A 13,902-nucleotide genomic window follows, 5' to 3' on the forward strand; every position below is an offset into this window, starting at 1 on the left:
TGGGCGAATAAGATGAACAAGTGTTGTGAACAGCATGGCGACCAGGCACAGCACGTAGATGCCAATGAAATGCCAAAAATCGTTGTAGTTGGACTGAATGTTGAGCAGACGAATAATATACACGCCGATAATCATCCATACCACCCAAAGCATGCCGAGCGAGACACACTTGAACCCCGTAGAGTAGCTGCATACTTCAAGGGTGGGTGAATACTCTATTGTGATTCCTCCGCTCAGCCAATAAGCAACGGAGCATTATGTGACCAGTAGCGTGCCATATATCAATATAGGCACATAAGATCATGTTCCACTACATAGCTTGACGCGGTTGAAGACACAGTCAAAAGCAAACAACCAAAAGAGTGTTTGAGGTTACGAGCTATTGAGTTTGGTCGGGCTGTAGCACCCAAGTAAAAGAGAATATATTGGAAAAGAGACAGACCAAGGCAGTCTTGAAGAGATTAATAGGGAATTAGTGAAGAAAAAAAGGAAGCAAAGAGACCTGGCCGGTGACTGGACCGATTCGAGAATAAAAGGAAAGAATAGGAAAAGGGTGAGAAGTAATATAATTTTCTGATACATTCAACAAACACAACAGTACAAACATGGATACCAAAAAATAGTGCATTTATGATATGGGTGATTGGTTGTGAATAAAAAGTGCAAAAAAAAGAAAGACCAGAGCTTAGATCCTCTTCTTAAAATCTCTGCTGGCTGCAATGCGCAAACAACAGAACATCAAGAATGCGGCAGCCATAAAGCAACCCGAGAATGCAATAGTAGGGCGGAAATTGGTGCCATGGCCAATATTATCCAGGATAGCGCTCGACGACGGGGCACCACAAAGGGTGCCGATAAAATTGGCAATATAGAGCAGGCCGATAATGGTCGCGATGCGGTTGACGCCCCATAGATTGGCAATAATGACGGGCAAAAGGCTGATGAAGCCGCCGCAGAAGAAGCCGTAAATGATCGTGCACGCAATGACGGTACCGGGAGTTTCAAACGGCAGCCACAGGACCAGTAGGCTGAGTGCAGCAATGCACATGCAGAGGACCAGGGCATTGATGTTGCCAAGGATTACGGCAATCTGACCTGTCAGGACACGGCCGGCAGTCGATGCGGCATTGATGATGGTGACTAGGTTGCTGGCCAGGTTTTCCTCCATGTGGACGACCTTGGCCGCATAGGTTGGCATATCAAAGAAGGGAGTGAAGTAGCCAGTGGTTGCACAGATGGAGCCGGCGAAAATGAACATGAACCGGATGTCGCGCAAAAGTCCAAAATCGACGACCTTATCGCGTGACTGTACCTTCAAGCGGTTGCGCATGAAAATGCTCGACACAGAGTTAACGGCGATAATGATAATTCCGGTGATGCGCAGAGACCAGCCGGTGCCAAGGTTCTTGATCATACTGTCGGTAGCCGGAGTCAGCCACAGGCCACCGATACCGCTGCCAGCGACAACAATGCCAATGGCCAGCGGGCGGTACTTGACGAACCACTGGGACGGGATAGATGTAGCAGGGATAAAGACCAGGGATGCGCCAAGTGAGAAGGCGATTCCCTGTGTTAGAATCAGCTTCCAGACAGCCGAGTCACAGAATGACGCGATGATCAGAGAGATGCCCATGATGATACCGCCGAGGAAGGTGACCAGACGGGAATCTAGCCGCTCGCACAGGATTCCGGCTGGGATGCCGACCGCATTCATGACAGCGAATTGCAGAGTACCGATCCATGCTAAGGTCGACATGTCCTCTTCTGGGAACTGGTGTGCATGGTAATACGTCTGGTACGACCCGTAGCTGTTGACACAGCCCATAGAGAACATCAGCATGAAACAACCGGCGGTTACCACGATCCACCCATATTTACCGTCAACCGGCTGCTCTTCGTACGACTTACTCTCCCACCACCGGGGCGGGGGCTGCGAGACATCTGTTGATGAGGGCGATTCCCGGATGCTTCCCTTCTCGTCGGCCGTGTTGTCCTGGCCATCTCCAGAGTACTCCGATACTTTGTCGGTGTAGGGGCTGCGGCTGCTCACTGTGGACATGGTGTCCGTGTCTCGGATAGTGTGTTCAATCTCCGACGTGGTCACGTCGCTGTTATTTTTGATGTGCGACATTATGCAGTGTGGTGTCTGCCTTTATACTGTATCTAGCGAAGATCGGATTCCGTGTATGGAAAAAGGAGGCTGGGAGAAATTTGATGGAAGGATATTAAACAGAATAATAGGGAATATTAGAATGTAGCGATTACCGGCAAGACAGCAGATACCTCAGACAAGGAAAAGCGCAGGCACATGGCCGCTTTATATAAGCTACCCGCGAGTTCCCAGTGGGGGGCATTAGGCAAGGCTCCTCTCGGGAAACAAGTCACAGCGAAAAAAAATGCCTATCGCCTCCCCCAAAGGCGAATCTCTTCGGAACTTGGGCCAAATAGGTTTCTCAAAGAGAAAGAGCATCTAAATGATCCTGGGTTTTGCGAACGGAAAATGTCGATCTGAATTTCGCAATTTTTATTTTGTGCGAATAAGACTGCGTTTCCGCATCTCGGACTTCGGACTGGTGGGGCCTGGATGACAAGGGAAGGGCCAAATTCGAGGCATCACTGGGGGGCGAAGACATGTGTGTGCTACTCAATGCGCAGAAGGTTATGCAGACCCTGGTTTGTGGGTGGGAGGAGACGCGCTCTTCTACTGACCAGCGAACATGGCTGCATTGCGAGATATGCATGTCTGGGGGGTCATCACCGTGTGAACAAACAGTGCACATGTGGGAAAGGGCAGCTTATGATTCATCGTGAAATGTTCGGATCAGGAAGGTGTTGCAAAGGGAAAAAGATCTGTTTCCGCCCGTGGCCCATGTCCGTAATCCGTGGACACAGGTAGAGCAGAAGTCATGAGAAAAAAGCAAGATGCCTGCAAGATAAGAAAAAAATATGGCACCTGGTTTCTTAACAAATTAACCCAAGCCTGCGGAGCACCGAGTGACTGCGAGGAGTTTAGAAATCCGGGGGATGGTCTTGAGATAGCAAATCACAACAACAGGCCCTTGCCAGCCATCCCCAAAAAACACTGGCAATTTGTCTTTACATGTCTACCACAACCAGCGTCCTAACCAGCGATCCATGCGCCGGTCCAGGTCCCGGCAGCAGCACACTCGCCACACCAAAGTCAAACGGCTGGCCGGCCGGCCACAGCGATCGTAGCGATCCGTCCCCAGGCGAGGCAGGCACGCGCGCTAGCAATCTCTTTGCATAGCTGCCTTGGCAGACGGCCAGAACAGAGGCTGAGCCATCGGTCAGTTCCAGCACAAAGCGGTGCTCTGTGACAGATCCTGCGCCAGTGCAGCAGGCTGTGCTGGTCACCAGGCGTGTGTGGCAGTGAGCGCAGACATGTACGGAACAGCTGGAAACCAGCGCGGGGTAGGTGCTGGTGATTTGGGCGTGAATGCGGTACTGCGCATTCATCTACAGGAAGGGCTATTCAGTCAGCACAAAGTGCATTCGGGTCTCAAATACCTGTGGGCGGTTCTCGGACATGGCTAGGTATGCACACTACATGTGTTTAACAGCCAGATATTCCACCGAGCCCCAAGAAGACTCACCTCACTGCCACCAAGAATGTCCGCGATCGGTGTTACTGCGGCATTTCGGTAAGCGCTTTTGGTAGGTTCAGCGGATTTGGCACCTGCGCCCAAGTCCGTCTGTCTCGTTGAAATTTTGCGCGGCTTCACTTGCCTCAGGCACTTTGCGCGGCGCCTCAGCAACGGACGCAAATCCTCGCTGTCCTCCTTCACCATGCGCACCAGGATTTTGTCTGGATACATTGCATCCGGCATCATCATCAGCTGCATACCATCCATATCGGTCTCCCGTACATGGCACCGGCGGAACTTGTAAAAAGCATTCAGCAACAGCTCGCTGGGCAGGCCAGGGATATACTGTGGGTTGTTGATTATCAACGGCACCAGGCGCTTGCCGCCGACAACGGGCGTGGTTGGCGTTTTGGTTTCGTGCACTAGCGGGTTCTCAGAGTAGTCTGTGACTAGGCAGTGCCAGGACCGGTCGTGGTGCGTGACATGCAGGATTTCGACGATTATGTCGGAGAAATTCCCGGGAACCAGCTGGTGCACCTGCTGCAGGTTTTTCGAGCCCGACATGGGCTTGGGCGCTTGCGGTCGGCTGCTGCTGGTGACTTTCGGCCTCTGCTTCTCTGTCGGCATACCCTCCATATGCTCTAATGGCATCTTGGCTGGGATTAGGATTTCGCTAACCGGTCGCTGCTGCCACCACTCGCGCAGATACCTGACCACTGGGTGCATCTTGGCCACCGACATGTCCACGCGCACTATATCCGCCTCCTTGTCCTTGAAGCCGACGGCCTGGTGCGCCTTTTCGAACACCTGGATTTTGACTCGGTCAAATACTACTATGTCGCCGGGAACACATACCAGATTGCGGCACTGGTTGAGTGATGCGCGGAATGCAATGCAGGGAAGAAAGCCGGCGAGCGGTAGTGAGGGATCGACCAGGTTTATGCAGACCGAGTAGTCGTGGGTACGTGTCTCCTTGGGCTCTGTGCAGTGCGTGACCACGCCGATTATGTTGGCCTGGTCTCCAGGGCTTGCATGGGCCAGCGGTGTCAGAAAACTGCGCTGCAAAGCATCCTGGTATTCTTCGGTTGAGGTGATTTTTGCGGCGGCTGAGCCGCCCAGATCGGCGAGAATACCCATGAAGTGCGATGGAACAGGGAATGGCTGCGTTTTGTTTAGAGAGTGAGCTGAAGCGAATGGGTGTTTCTCTTTTTTTTTTTTTTTTTTTTTTTGGTAACTGATGTCGATGGCCTTTGTTTCTGAAATCAGAAATGATATTGTGGCAAGTTTATGGAGTAAATGAAAAACGGGTATTAGCGGGTGAACGACTGCTTGAACTCTTGCACGGTAACCATGGCAGTACGGGCAATGCCTTCCAAGCTAAAAAAAAGTACAATATCAGGAAAAAGGGTAAGGTAGTTAGAAAGCATCCAAAATATCTTCGAGTCTATAGGAAAAAGGAAAAGTGTCATGGTTTCAATTGACGGATAAAACACAGCAAGCCATCGCGCCCTATTCCCCTGGTACTTACTTGATATCTCCCCACCCACGCTCGGCATTCTCTGTGGCCTCGGTCTCGTCCTGCTGCGCCATGACTCTCAGCACGGTCTTCTTGCTCGACTCCTGCAGCTCGCCGGCCATGATCATCTCGTCCAAGACAAAATACGCCTTTTGGAAGTGGAAAATCAGGTCGAGCTCGCAGACATTGCCAAAGTAGCGGTCGAGCACTTCGACGAAGCGGTGGATTATCTCGAGAGTGATCAATTCGTTGTCGTCCATGTCAATGCCGGCGACAAAGTACAGCGAGGCGTATTTGCGGTAAACCACTTTGGTGTCCTTGTGCTCGATGAAATTGCACAGCTTGGGCCGACGCGCCAGCACCAATTGGCTGACCTCTTTGACAATTTTGGCCTTTTCTTTCTGCGGCAAGGTGATGTACCATTTGACTAGGCGCAATTTGCCTTGGCGACTAACTAGGAAGACGTACTTTATGCCCATGGTAATAAAGAATGAAAGAGTAGAAAAAAAAAAGTGATGCGTGAATGTGAAAAGGAAGAGGTGGGGGTTTTAGAAGTGTCGTCAGTAGGTTGGCGTAGGGGTGCTGATTAGAGCTGGCAAGGCGGATTAATCAGCAAAGCCTGGTCAATGTCCTTGAGCAGGCGCCAGACGATCTGGCGGCCGCGCACCAGGTTGACCAGCGAAATGCGCTCGTTATCCAGATGAGCATTGTCCGAGGACTGGCCCATGGGCAGATTGACAGCTATGGCATCGGGTCCAAAGAACTCCTCGAGCCAGGGCACAGCCGGAATCGACCCGCCCTCGCGAATCAGCAGCGGGACATGCGCCTGGTTGGCCATCTGCCACTCCTCGCGAATAGCCTTGGCGGCCGCCTGGTACACAGGCGTGTCGGGGTCGGCCAGCCACCACTGGGCATTCGGGTGGACATCCAGGTGCAGCCTGAGGTTGTCCAAAACGCCCTTGTTGCTGGCATGGCGTGACTGCTGCATCTGGTTGAAAATAGTCTCCACATGGCTGCGCAGTTTCTGGCAGATATCCTCCAGCGACTGGTCGGGCACCACACGCACGCTCAGCGACGCCTGGGCGGCAGCCGGAATTAACGTGGTGTTGGTGCGCGCGGCCACAGTGGATATGTCCACATGATGCACAGTCAGCGTCGGGAAGCGCCAGCGCCGCATCAGCTGGTCGAACAGATCATCGCGGGCATCTATGGGCCCCACCGATTCCCAGCTGGCGGTAGACTTGGGTGATGCCTGGGATTCGGGCGGCGACATGACAGTGCGGGCGACCAGTGGAGCGGCCGACTCGTGCGCGGAGATCCACTGCACCAGCTCGCGCATGGCCGCGGATTCCTTGTCGCTGACGGGACGCACTGAGTCGTGGAAGCCGGGGATGGTCACGTGGCCGGACGGGTCCGCCAGCTGCGCCAGAATATGGGACAGGCACGTGAGCGGCTCAGTGACCGCCCCGCCCCACACGCCCGCATGCACATCGGCTGGCCGTGTGCTCTCAATGCGCAGGTTGGCGCGGATCGACCCGCGCATGCCATACGTCAGGCAGGGCGTGGACTCGCCCAGCCAGTACGACGACGAAAGCAGGATCAGGCGCGGGCGGCCGAACAGCGCGCGATTGCTCGCAATGGTCTCATGCAAGCCCTGGCTGCCGTTTTCCTCCTCGCCCTCAATGCAAAACACAACCGTCAGCGGCAGGTCGCCAGACGCATGGAGTTCCGACACAGCAAACAGCGTGGCCAAAACCGGGCCCTTGTTGTCAGTGACGCCGCGGCCGTACAAATATCCGTCTCGGCCCACCAGTTCGAAGGGCTGGGTTTTCCACAGAAGCTCGTCGCCGGCTGGCATGACGTCGTAGTGCCCGTAGACAAACACTGTGGGAGTCTCGCAAAGGTCTGTCTGCGGGGACGCATCGAACCGTGCATACACGATCGGGTTGCTGGCGGGCGTGCTGGAGATCAGCCGCGCGTCGTTGGCGCCCAGCTGCCGCATCAGGTCCTTCAGGAACCGCGCGGCGCGGCGGCACTCGGGCTGCAGTTCAGGCACGCCCGCCACCGACTTGAATCTGATCCACTGATCCAGCGCCTGCATCATGCGGCGTCCGCGCCGTCTTCTGGGCACAGCCATCGGAGGCACCGGGGCGTCGGCTGGCGGCTCCATTACCGACACGTCCCAGAAGGCAATGGCGTTGTCGCTAGATCCGCTGATCAGAATGTCGTCCATGGAAATGGCCAGGGACAGCACGGCGTCGCCGGAGCTGGCAATCCACCCGAGGCTCTGCAGGTCGGCTCCCCAAATGCGCACTGAGCCGTCGGCCGAGCCCGAGAACAGACTGTGGTTGTGGATCAGAAGCGTATAGACGTTGCCGGAGTGGCCGTGCAGCACGCGGATGCGCTGCTTGGTCTCGAGATCCCAGACTTCGATGTCGCCGCTCTGCAGGCCAGCGAACAGCAGCCCGTCATCGAGCGCCAGCGCATGCACGCTGAGGTCTTCGGGCAAGTCGCCATCGGAGAACGACCGGGAGAGCTCGGCCAGCTCCTCCATGCCATGCTCAGCCAGCTGCCACTGCTTGATGGCGCCGTCGCTGGCGGCCGAAAACAACACATTGCCTGAAACCAAAAGCCCGTAGACGTACCCGCTGTGCGCATACTGCACAATGCTGGACTCCGAGATCACGTAGAACTCAGAGCTGTCCGGCTCGTCATCGCCGGCCAAAGGCAGAGATGGTACGCACACCAAAATGGCCTCGACCGAGTCGTCGAAGAACCGCGACCTGCGGCTCTCCATTTCGCGCCTCCGCTCACTGCGGCTCACCAGGTCTTTCTGGCCCACATTGAACCACTGGATCGACGTGTTCTGGCACCCGAGCACCAGCAAATCCGACGCTTCAGCATACTCCAAAGACAGCACGGCGCCAGAATTCACTCCCGCATGCACAACATACAGGCACTTTAGGCTGTCCATGTCCCATGCTCGGACTTTGCCGTCGCCGCCGCCGCTGAACAGCACTCGGCGCCCTATGTCCAGCGCCAGGGACAGGCACCCGGCTGTATGCCCGTGCAGGACCTTTTCCAGCTGGTATGTGTCGCGGTTCCACACGTGGATGCTGCCGTGCTGCGACCCGCTGAATACGTAGTCGTCGCTTTGCGCTAATGTCAGTACTGAGTCGCCCGAATCGTCGGTTAGCGCCAGGGCATTTCCTGCGGGCCGCTGGGTCAGCGACTGGATGCACCGCACGCTGCCGGTTTCGTTCAGCGGCTGTGTGCGACTGGGCGTCGCTGTGCCAGCCTTCAGTATCGACGAGCTGAAGCTGGCTTGCGAAGGCGTGCGATGCAGCAACGGCTGTGTGCTGCTCACTGTTTTGTTTATCAGCCGGGCGCCGATCACCGGCGCTGGCGACGATACTGGCGAGGTCATAGTAGTAATATGAGGGAAAAAATATGTGAAAGAGAAGAAAGAGTTTTTTTGGTGACACAGCCAACCCGAATCCATGAACTCTTTATATACCACCCACTCCTGGTGATCTCTCAAAGATCGTCGGTGCCTGGTGTGATTATAGCCTCCCTCGGTGGGGTGGTCACATTCTCCTGCCAACCCACACCTTTGGAATTGCGCGGCCGCTGAACTCAATTGCGTATCCTCCCCAGCAGGTATATAGTGTCAGATTCAGATATACTAATCCTATGTGACGCATATATTTCCCATTTACACAAAGAAATCGCTCCTCTTTGTACATTGTTTTTCTTTTTTGCATCTGTGGCTTCCTCTACTACATGCTGTCTGTTCTCCTCGCCATATCCCGCACAAATGGCGACATTACATGGCCCTTCCCCAACTTTTGTATTACGGCTATTTTGTTTTTGAATAGTGTGAATGTCTTGAAACATCTATACGTGCCATCTACAGTGATGCGGCTTCTGGATCCAACTTTGCATACATTGGGCTCCAAGCCTACTCTAGGAACGGCAGTCGCGCTTCTGCCCCTTACCCGAACTCGCGCTGCATCCTGCCATAGTACTCCATCAGGTCTGCCTTGAGCGACGGCTGTACTGCCTTCATCGCCTTGTCAAAATGCTCCATGCTGACCCTGGATTCGTCGATATTCTCCCTCAGTGCAATCATTGCGGCCTCGCGCGACAAATTGGCCAAATCGGCACCCGAAAACCCTTGGGTCAGATCTGCCAACACATCGAAATCCACTGTTGCATTTAACGGCATTCTGCGGGCCCGTATCTCCAAAATCTCCTTGCGAGCAGCGCGGTCTGGCGGCGGCACATAGATGATGCGGTCGAACCTTCCCGGTCTTAGTAACGCTGCATCCACCATATCAATGCGGTTGGTGGCACCAATGACCAGTACATTGCTAGTTACCTCGACCCCATCCATCTCATTGAGCATGGTCGACAAAATGCGCTCCTGCACCGAGTCGCCTTGGGCATTTGTTTCAAACATACGCTTGCCGACGATAGCCTCGATTTCGTCAAAGAATATCACAGAGGGGCTGGCTGCTCGTGCGCGTTTGAACAGCTCGCGGACGGTTTTCTCGGCATCACCGACGTATGGCGAGTAGAGCTGGGCGCCGTTTACCGACAGGAATGTGGCCTTGGTTTGCGTGGCGATGATTTTCACCAACGTCGTCTTGCTGCAGCCGGGCGGGCCATACATTAAAATGCCGCGCGGCGGTGTGACGCCCAATCTATGCATGACCTGGGAGTGCTCAAGCGGCCATTGCACAGCCTGGATTAGCTTGAGCTTGGTGTCCTTTAGCCCGCCGACATCGGTCCAGGTGGTCTCTGCCACATCTATGCCTACGCCACGGGTGGTCGACGGCTGCACGTGCCGCATGGCCATGGCAAAGTCGCGCTGCGTCACTTTTCCCTTGCCCTTTGTACGGATCGCTTGCATGGCGGCTTCGCGGCAGAGCGCCGATAGGTCCGCGCCGACGTACCCGTTGGTGGATTCAGCAAGCCCTGCAATGTCGATATTCTCAATGGGCATTGCTTGCAAATAGTGGTGGAGGATCTTGGCCCGGGCGATCTGGTTTGGCACGTCAATCGAGATCTCCCGGTCGAACCTCCCCGGTCTGCGCAAAGCCGGATCTAGTGCGTTTGGCCGGTTGGTCGCGCCAATCACCACCAGTCTGCCCCGTCCCTTCAGCCCATCCATTAGCGTCAGTAGCTGCGCAACCATCCGCGCCTCCATGCCTGCATTCTGTTGCCTATGCGGCGCAATGCTGTCGATCTCGTCAATAAACACTATTGCCGGTCGGCCATTCTGCTGTGTGTGGAGGGCGGTCGAGAATTTCTCCCGCAGCAACCGCTCGCTGTCACCTAGGAATGGCGTCAGAATCTCGGGCCCGTGGATTGTCGTCAGGGTGGCGTTGGTAGAGGTGGCTATTGATCGGACTAGGTGCGTCTTGCCCACGCCCGGTGGCCCGTAGAGGAGAACGCCCTTGGGAGGCTCGATGTTTAGATGCTTGAATTTGTCGCTGTGCAGAATCGGATATGATACTACTTCAAGCAGGCTCCGGTACGCATCTTCCAACCCAGGCAATGCCCCGTCGTCCACAGGGCCTATGCGCGTGTCAGCTAGCTTGTCGGCGAGCGTGTCCATGGAGAAGAATGTGAGTAGAGTGCAGCTATTCGCACAGTTTTTTTTTTGGAAAAAATTTAATATGCTCCACGCTCTTCAGACCTCCCAGTATCGGTCACGATATTATAGTGCGCATCAGCAGCCAATCAAGCAAGGCTGTAAAAACATTGAGCTTTTTAATGCCAATATCCCTCCAAACGCGTTTTTATTTCTAAACCACTCTTCACTTTTTTTAGTTCAATTTCTTTGCTTTTTCAATTCTATTTCATTGGAGTCGGGTGGTCGTCGCTAACAACACCGGGAAGAAAAATGGCCGACGAAGCACCAGATTCGCCGGGTTCAAAGCGCAAGCTGACGCCAGCACCCTCGCCGACACAACCAAAGAAGCCGCACCTCAGCGACCACAGCTCGGACTCGGGATCGTCCTCTGACGAGTTCGAGGAGCCGCCGCCGCCACGCCCCGGGGCGGGCAAAATGGGGGGCAAGATGCACTCGCATCGGACGGCGGGCAAGTCTCTGGGCGCAGGCAAACGGCTGTCGGCGCCGCCATCGCGTAATTCGCCAGCGACGAGTTCATCGGAGAGCTCAGACGAGGAGCCCGCAGTGTATCCGCGGGGAGGCGGCAAGGGCGGCGGCAAGATGTTTTCGTCGAAGATGCTGGCGCGCAAGGCACTCAGTAGGCGGGCAGATGCGGAGGAGAGCGAGTCGGAGGAGAGCGCTAGCGAGAATGAGGGGGATCGGGCGGATGTCCGGCGGATTCCTAATGAGACCGGGCGCCCGGCTGTGTCGATGGGCCGGCGCCTGCGCAGACGCCTGCTGCAGCCCGCCCCGCAATGCCGGAGAAGCCGGACTATGTGCTAAAGTACTCGCTGGTGGGCCACCGCAAGGGCGTGTCGTCGGTGAAGTTTTCGCCCGACGGTAACTGGCTTGCGTCCTCGGCGGCTGACAAGACAGTGAAGCTGTGGAATGCCTACAATGGAAAGTACGACAAGACCTTGGAAGGCCACGCAGGCGGCCTGTCGGACGTGGCGTGGTCGTCTGACTCGCAGTACCTGGCCACGGCCTCCGACGACAAGACCGTGCGGCTGTGGAACCGCGACTCGGGTAAGTGCCTGAAGGTGCTGCGTGGCCACACAAACTACGTGTTCTGCCTGTGCTATAACCCGCAGTCGACGCTTTTGGCCTCGGGGTCATTTGACGAGACCGTGCGCATCTGGGATGTCAGCACCGGCAAGTGCATCAAGACCCTGCCGGCCCACTCCGACCCTGTGTCTGCCGTGCACTTCAACCGCGACGGCACCATGCTTGTGTCGTGCAGCTATGACGGGCTCATCCGCATCTGGGACGTAGCCTCGGGCCAGTGCCTGAAGACAATCGTCAACGACGACAACCCGCAGGTCTCGTTTGTCAAGTTCTCGCCCAATAGCAAGTACATTCTGGCGTCGACCCTCGACAGCACATTGCGTCTGTGGAACTACCACACCGGCAAATGCCTAAAGGTCTACAAGGGCCATTCGAACGAGACATACTGCTGCTTTGGCACCTTCTCCATCACCGGCGGCAAGTGGATTGTGTCGGGCAGCGAGGACCAGTGCATCTACCTGTGGAACCTGCAGACCAAGGAGATTGTGCAGAAGCTGCAGGGCCACACTGATGTTGTCCTGTGCGTCGACTGCCATCCGCTCAAAAACATCATTGCCTCGGGCTCGCTGGAAAAGGACAAGTCTGTCAAGATCTGGAAGTTTGACTGTTAGCCCCGCATGAGGGGTAGAACGGGGGTTTATCTAGCTTGTCTTGTATGTTTTTTTATTACTCCCTCTTTTTTGCTTTCCTCTATATGAGCAGCCACTGTGGTCTGTACTGCGGGTCGACGTGCACCGGTGTCTGGAACACTTCAATGAACTCCTGATCTGAAATCCGGATCTTGGTACCCGAGAACCGCTGGTACTCGTCAAAGATCGCCGTCATCGCCCACCCCTGCAACTTGCGCACGCACCCAACAACACACCCGACTCGGCGGATCCCGCGGTTGCAGTGAATCAGCAACGGGTGGTTACGCGTGTCCAGAATAACTGCCAGGATCTCGCTCACCATTGCGTGGTCCATTTCCTCGAACGGCTCCTTGTTTGCTGTCACGCAAAAGTGCCTGAATTTGATGTCGTTGTCGCTGATGAATTTTTGGTGGTAGTCTTTGCATTCGCCATCGTATATGTAGATGATCGTGCGCAGCCCCAGCTGCAGCAGGAACGGCTGCGATTTGGGATTCGGGAACCCCGATCGGTACACTCCCGGTGCGATCATTGCAAAGTTTAGCGGTGGGACGATCAGCTGGCTCTTGCGCTTGGCTGCCTTTATTTGCCGTTCCTCCTCTGGTGTCATTTAGTCACAAAAACACTGTACAAACGAGAGCTGTTAGAGAGAAAGAAAAAAAGGATAGTCTATATACAGCGTCCCCCGTGCACACTAAATGCTATACCCTCAGTGGCTATTGTTCGCTGACTATGGTGTTCAACCAAGAAAAAACTAAAACCCCCTCTGCAGCGAAACGGACAAGATGTATTCAAGGACAGAGAAACACTTAAAGACAAACCTCTGCGGCGTCGCAAAAATTTAGTGGCCCTCGGCCTTGTGCTTCCTGGCCTGAATTTCGGCATACTTCGGGGTTGCGCGGGGTCGTTGGCGTACACCTCAGCTACAAGTGTTATCAACAGAAATTATGTTAGTATAGGTCTTCTGCTGTTGGCTCTCCCCCCCCCCTTAACTCGCTCTGCTATCACTTACACTCGCACATGGTGTCCTGAATCTTGGCAAAAGTGTACAGGTGGCAACGCCGCCAATGATGAACGGGTGCATCAGCTTCATGTAAGGGAACGCCCAGGCACGCAACATGTTTTCGATTTGATTGTCTTTGAATTGAAAATAAAGAAACTCGAAGAAAAGACCAAGAGCAATAAAGTGGAATTTGTGCCAATTCCGGACTGCTCTATCGCTAATTTTTGGCCCTCTTATTCTTCAGGCCTTGCACCCAGTTTCCAGCGCGAGATAGCCGATTCCCCCTTTCACTTGCCAGCCCCCGCTTTACTATCTATAGGATCAGATTAGCGGTAATAAATTAGGGTGATGGTGATCGCATTTATCCTGTGATCACCGCACATTGACATCCACTAGACCATCGGCAT

General features: G+C 54.8%; 7 protein-coding genes across 7 annotated transcripts; 1 reads left to right on the top strand and 6 right to left on the bottom strand.

The window, feature by feature from the left end:
- Positions 1–751: 751 nt before the first annotated feature.
- On the bottom strand, positions 752–1,888 carry DL89DRAFT_218048 (MFS general substrate transporter; the record flags this gene model as incomplete). The annotated part of the gene is made up of 1 exon (XM_040884344.1): positions 752–1,888. A coding segment is annotated over one exon (1,137 nt), but the record flags the coding sequence as incomplete, so codon positions are not given.
- Positions 1,889–2,940: 1,052 nt separating this feature from the next.
- Positions 2,941–4,742, bottom strand: DL89DRAFT_314446 (uncharacterized protein; the record flags this gene model as incomplete). The annotated part of the gene is made up of 3 exons (XM_040891026.1): positions 2,941–3,477; positions 3,529–3,564; positions 3,615–4,742. 3 exons carry the CDS (start codon positions 4,740–4,742, stop codon positions 3,097–3,099), a joined length of 1,545 nt encoding a protein of 514 aa, XP_040739463.1. The 3' UTR covers positions 2,941–3,096.
- A 97-nt stretch (positions 4,743–4,839) lies between these two features.
- Positions 4,840–8,548, bottom strand: DL89DRAFT_287495 (uncharacterized protein; the record flags this gene model as incomplete). Its single annotated transcript, XM_040889911.1, has 3 exons — positions 4,840–4,982; positions 5,134–5,588; positions 5,789–8,548. 3 exons carry the CDS (start codon positions 8,546–8,548, stop codon positions 4,916–4,918), a joined length of 3,282 nt encoding a protein of 1,093 aa, XP_040739464.1. The 3' UTR covers positions 4,840–4,915.
- Positions 8,549–9,000: 452 nt separating this feature from the next.
- Positions 9,001–10,777, bottom strand: DL89DRAFT_271466 (AAA-domain-containing protein). Its single transcript, XM_040888925.1, has one exon. The coding sequence runs from the start codon at positions 10,742–10,744 to the stop codon at positions 9,116–9,118; it is 1,629 nt and encodes a 542-aa protein (XP_040739465.1). The 5' UTR covers positions 10,745–10,777; the 3' UTR covers positions 9,001–9,115.
- Positions 10,778–11,428: 651 nt separating this feature from the next.
- DL89DRAFT_133408 (uncharacterized protein) lies at positions 11,429–12,517 on the top strand. The gene has a single exon (XM_040883336.1). The coding sequence runs from the start codon at positions 11,557–11,559 to the stop codon at positions 12,475–12,477; it is 921 nt and encodes a 306-aa protein (XP_040739466.1). The 5' UTR covers positions 11,429–11,556; the 3' UTR covers positions 12,478–12,517.
- DL89DRAFT_271467 (protein-tyrosine phosphatase) lies at positions 12,514–13,415 on the bottom strand. The gene has a single exon (XM_040888926.1). The coding sequence runs from the start codon at positions 13,100–13,102 to the stop codon at positions 12,557–12,559; it is 546 nt and encodes a 181-aa protein (XP_040739467.1). The 5' UTR covers positions 13,103–13,415; the 3' UTR covers positions 12,514–12,556.
- Positions 13,276–13,592, bottom strand: DL89DRAFT_271468 (uncharacterized protein; the record flags this gene model as incomplete). Its single annotated transcript, XM_040888927.1, has 2 exons — positions 13,505–13,592; positions 13,276–13,415 (listed from the first exon to the last, which is right to left on the bottom strand). Coding segments are annotated over exons 1-2 (163 nt in total), but the record flags the coding sequence as incomplete, so codon positions are not given.
- Positions 13,593–13,902: the final 310 nt, after the last annotated feature.

Source organism: Linderina pennispora, assembly GCF_002104995.1.
Source record: "Linderina pennispora strain ATCC 12442 chromosome Unknown DL89scaffold_47, whole genome shotgun sequence".
Taxonomy (NCBI): domain Eukaryota; kingdom Fungi; phylum Kickxellomycota; class Kickxellomycetes; order Kickxellales; family Kickxellaceae; genus Linderina; species Linderina pennispora.

Excerpts from the sequence above, each read along its gene's own strand:
- DL89DRAFT_271466 (XM_040888925.1), bottom strand. The coding sequence starts at position 10,744 with ATGGACACGCTCGCCGACAAGCTAGCTGACACGCGCATAGGCCCTGTG.
- DL89DRAFT_133408 (XM_040883336.1), top strand. The coding sequence starts at position 11,557 with ATGCCGGAGAAGCCGGACTATGTGCTAAAGTACTCGCTGGTGGGCCAC.
- DL89DRAFT_271467 (XM_040888926.1), bottom strand. The coding sequence starts at position 13,102 with ATGACACCAGAGGAGGAACGGCAAATAAAGGCAGCCAAGCGCAAGAGC.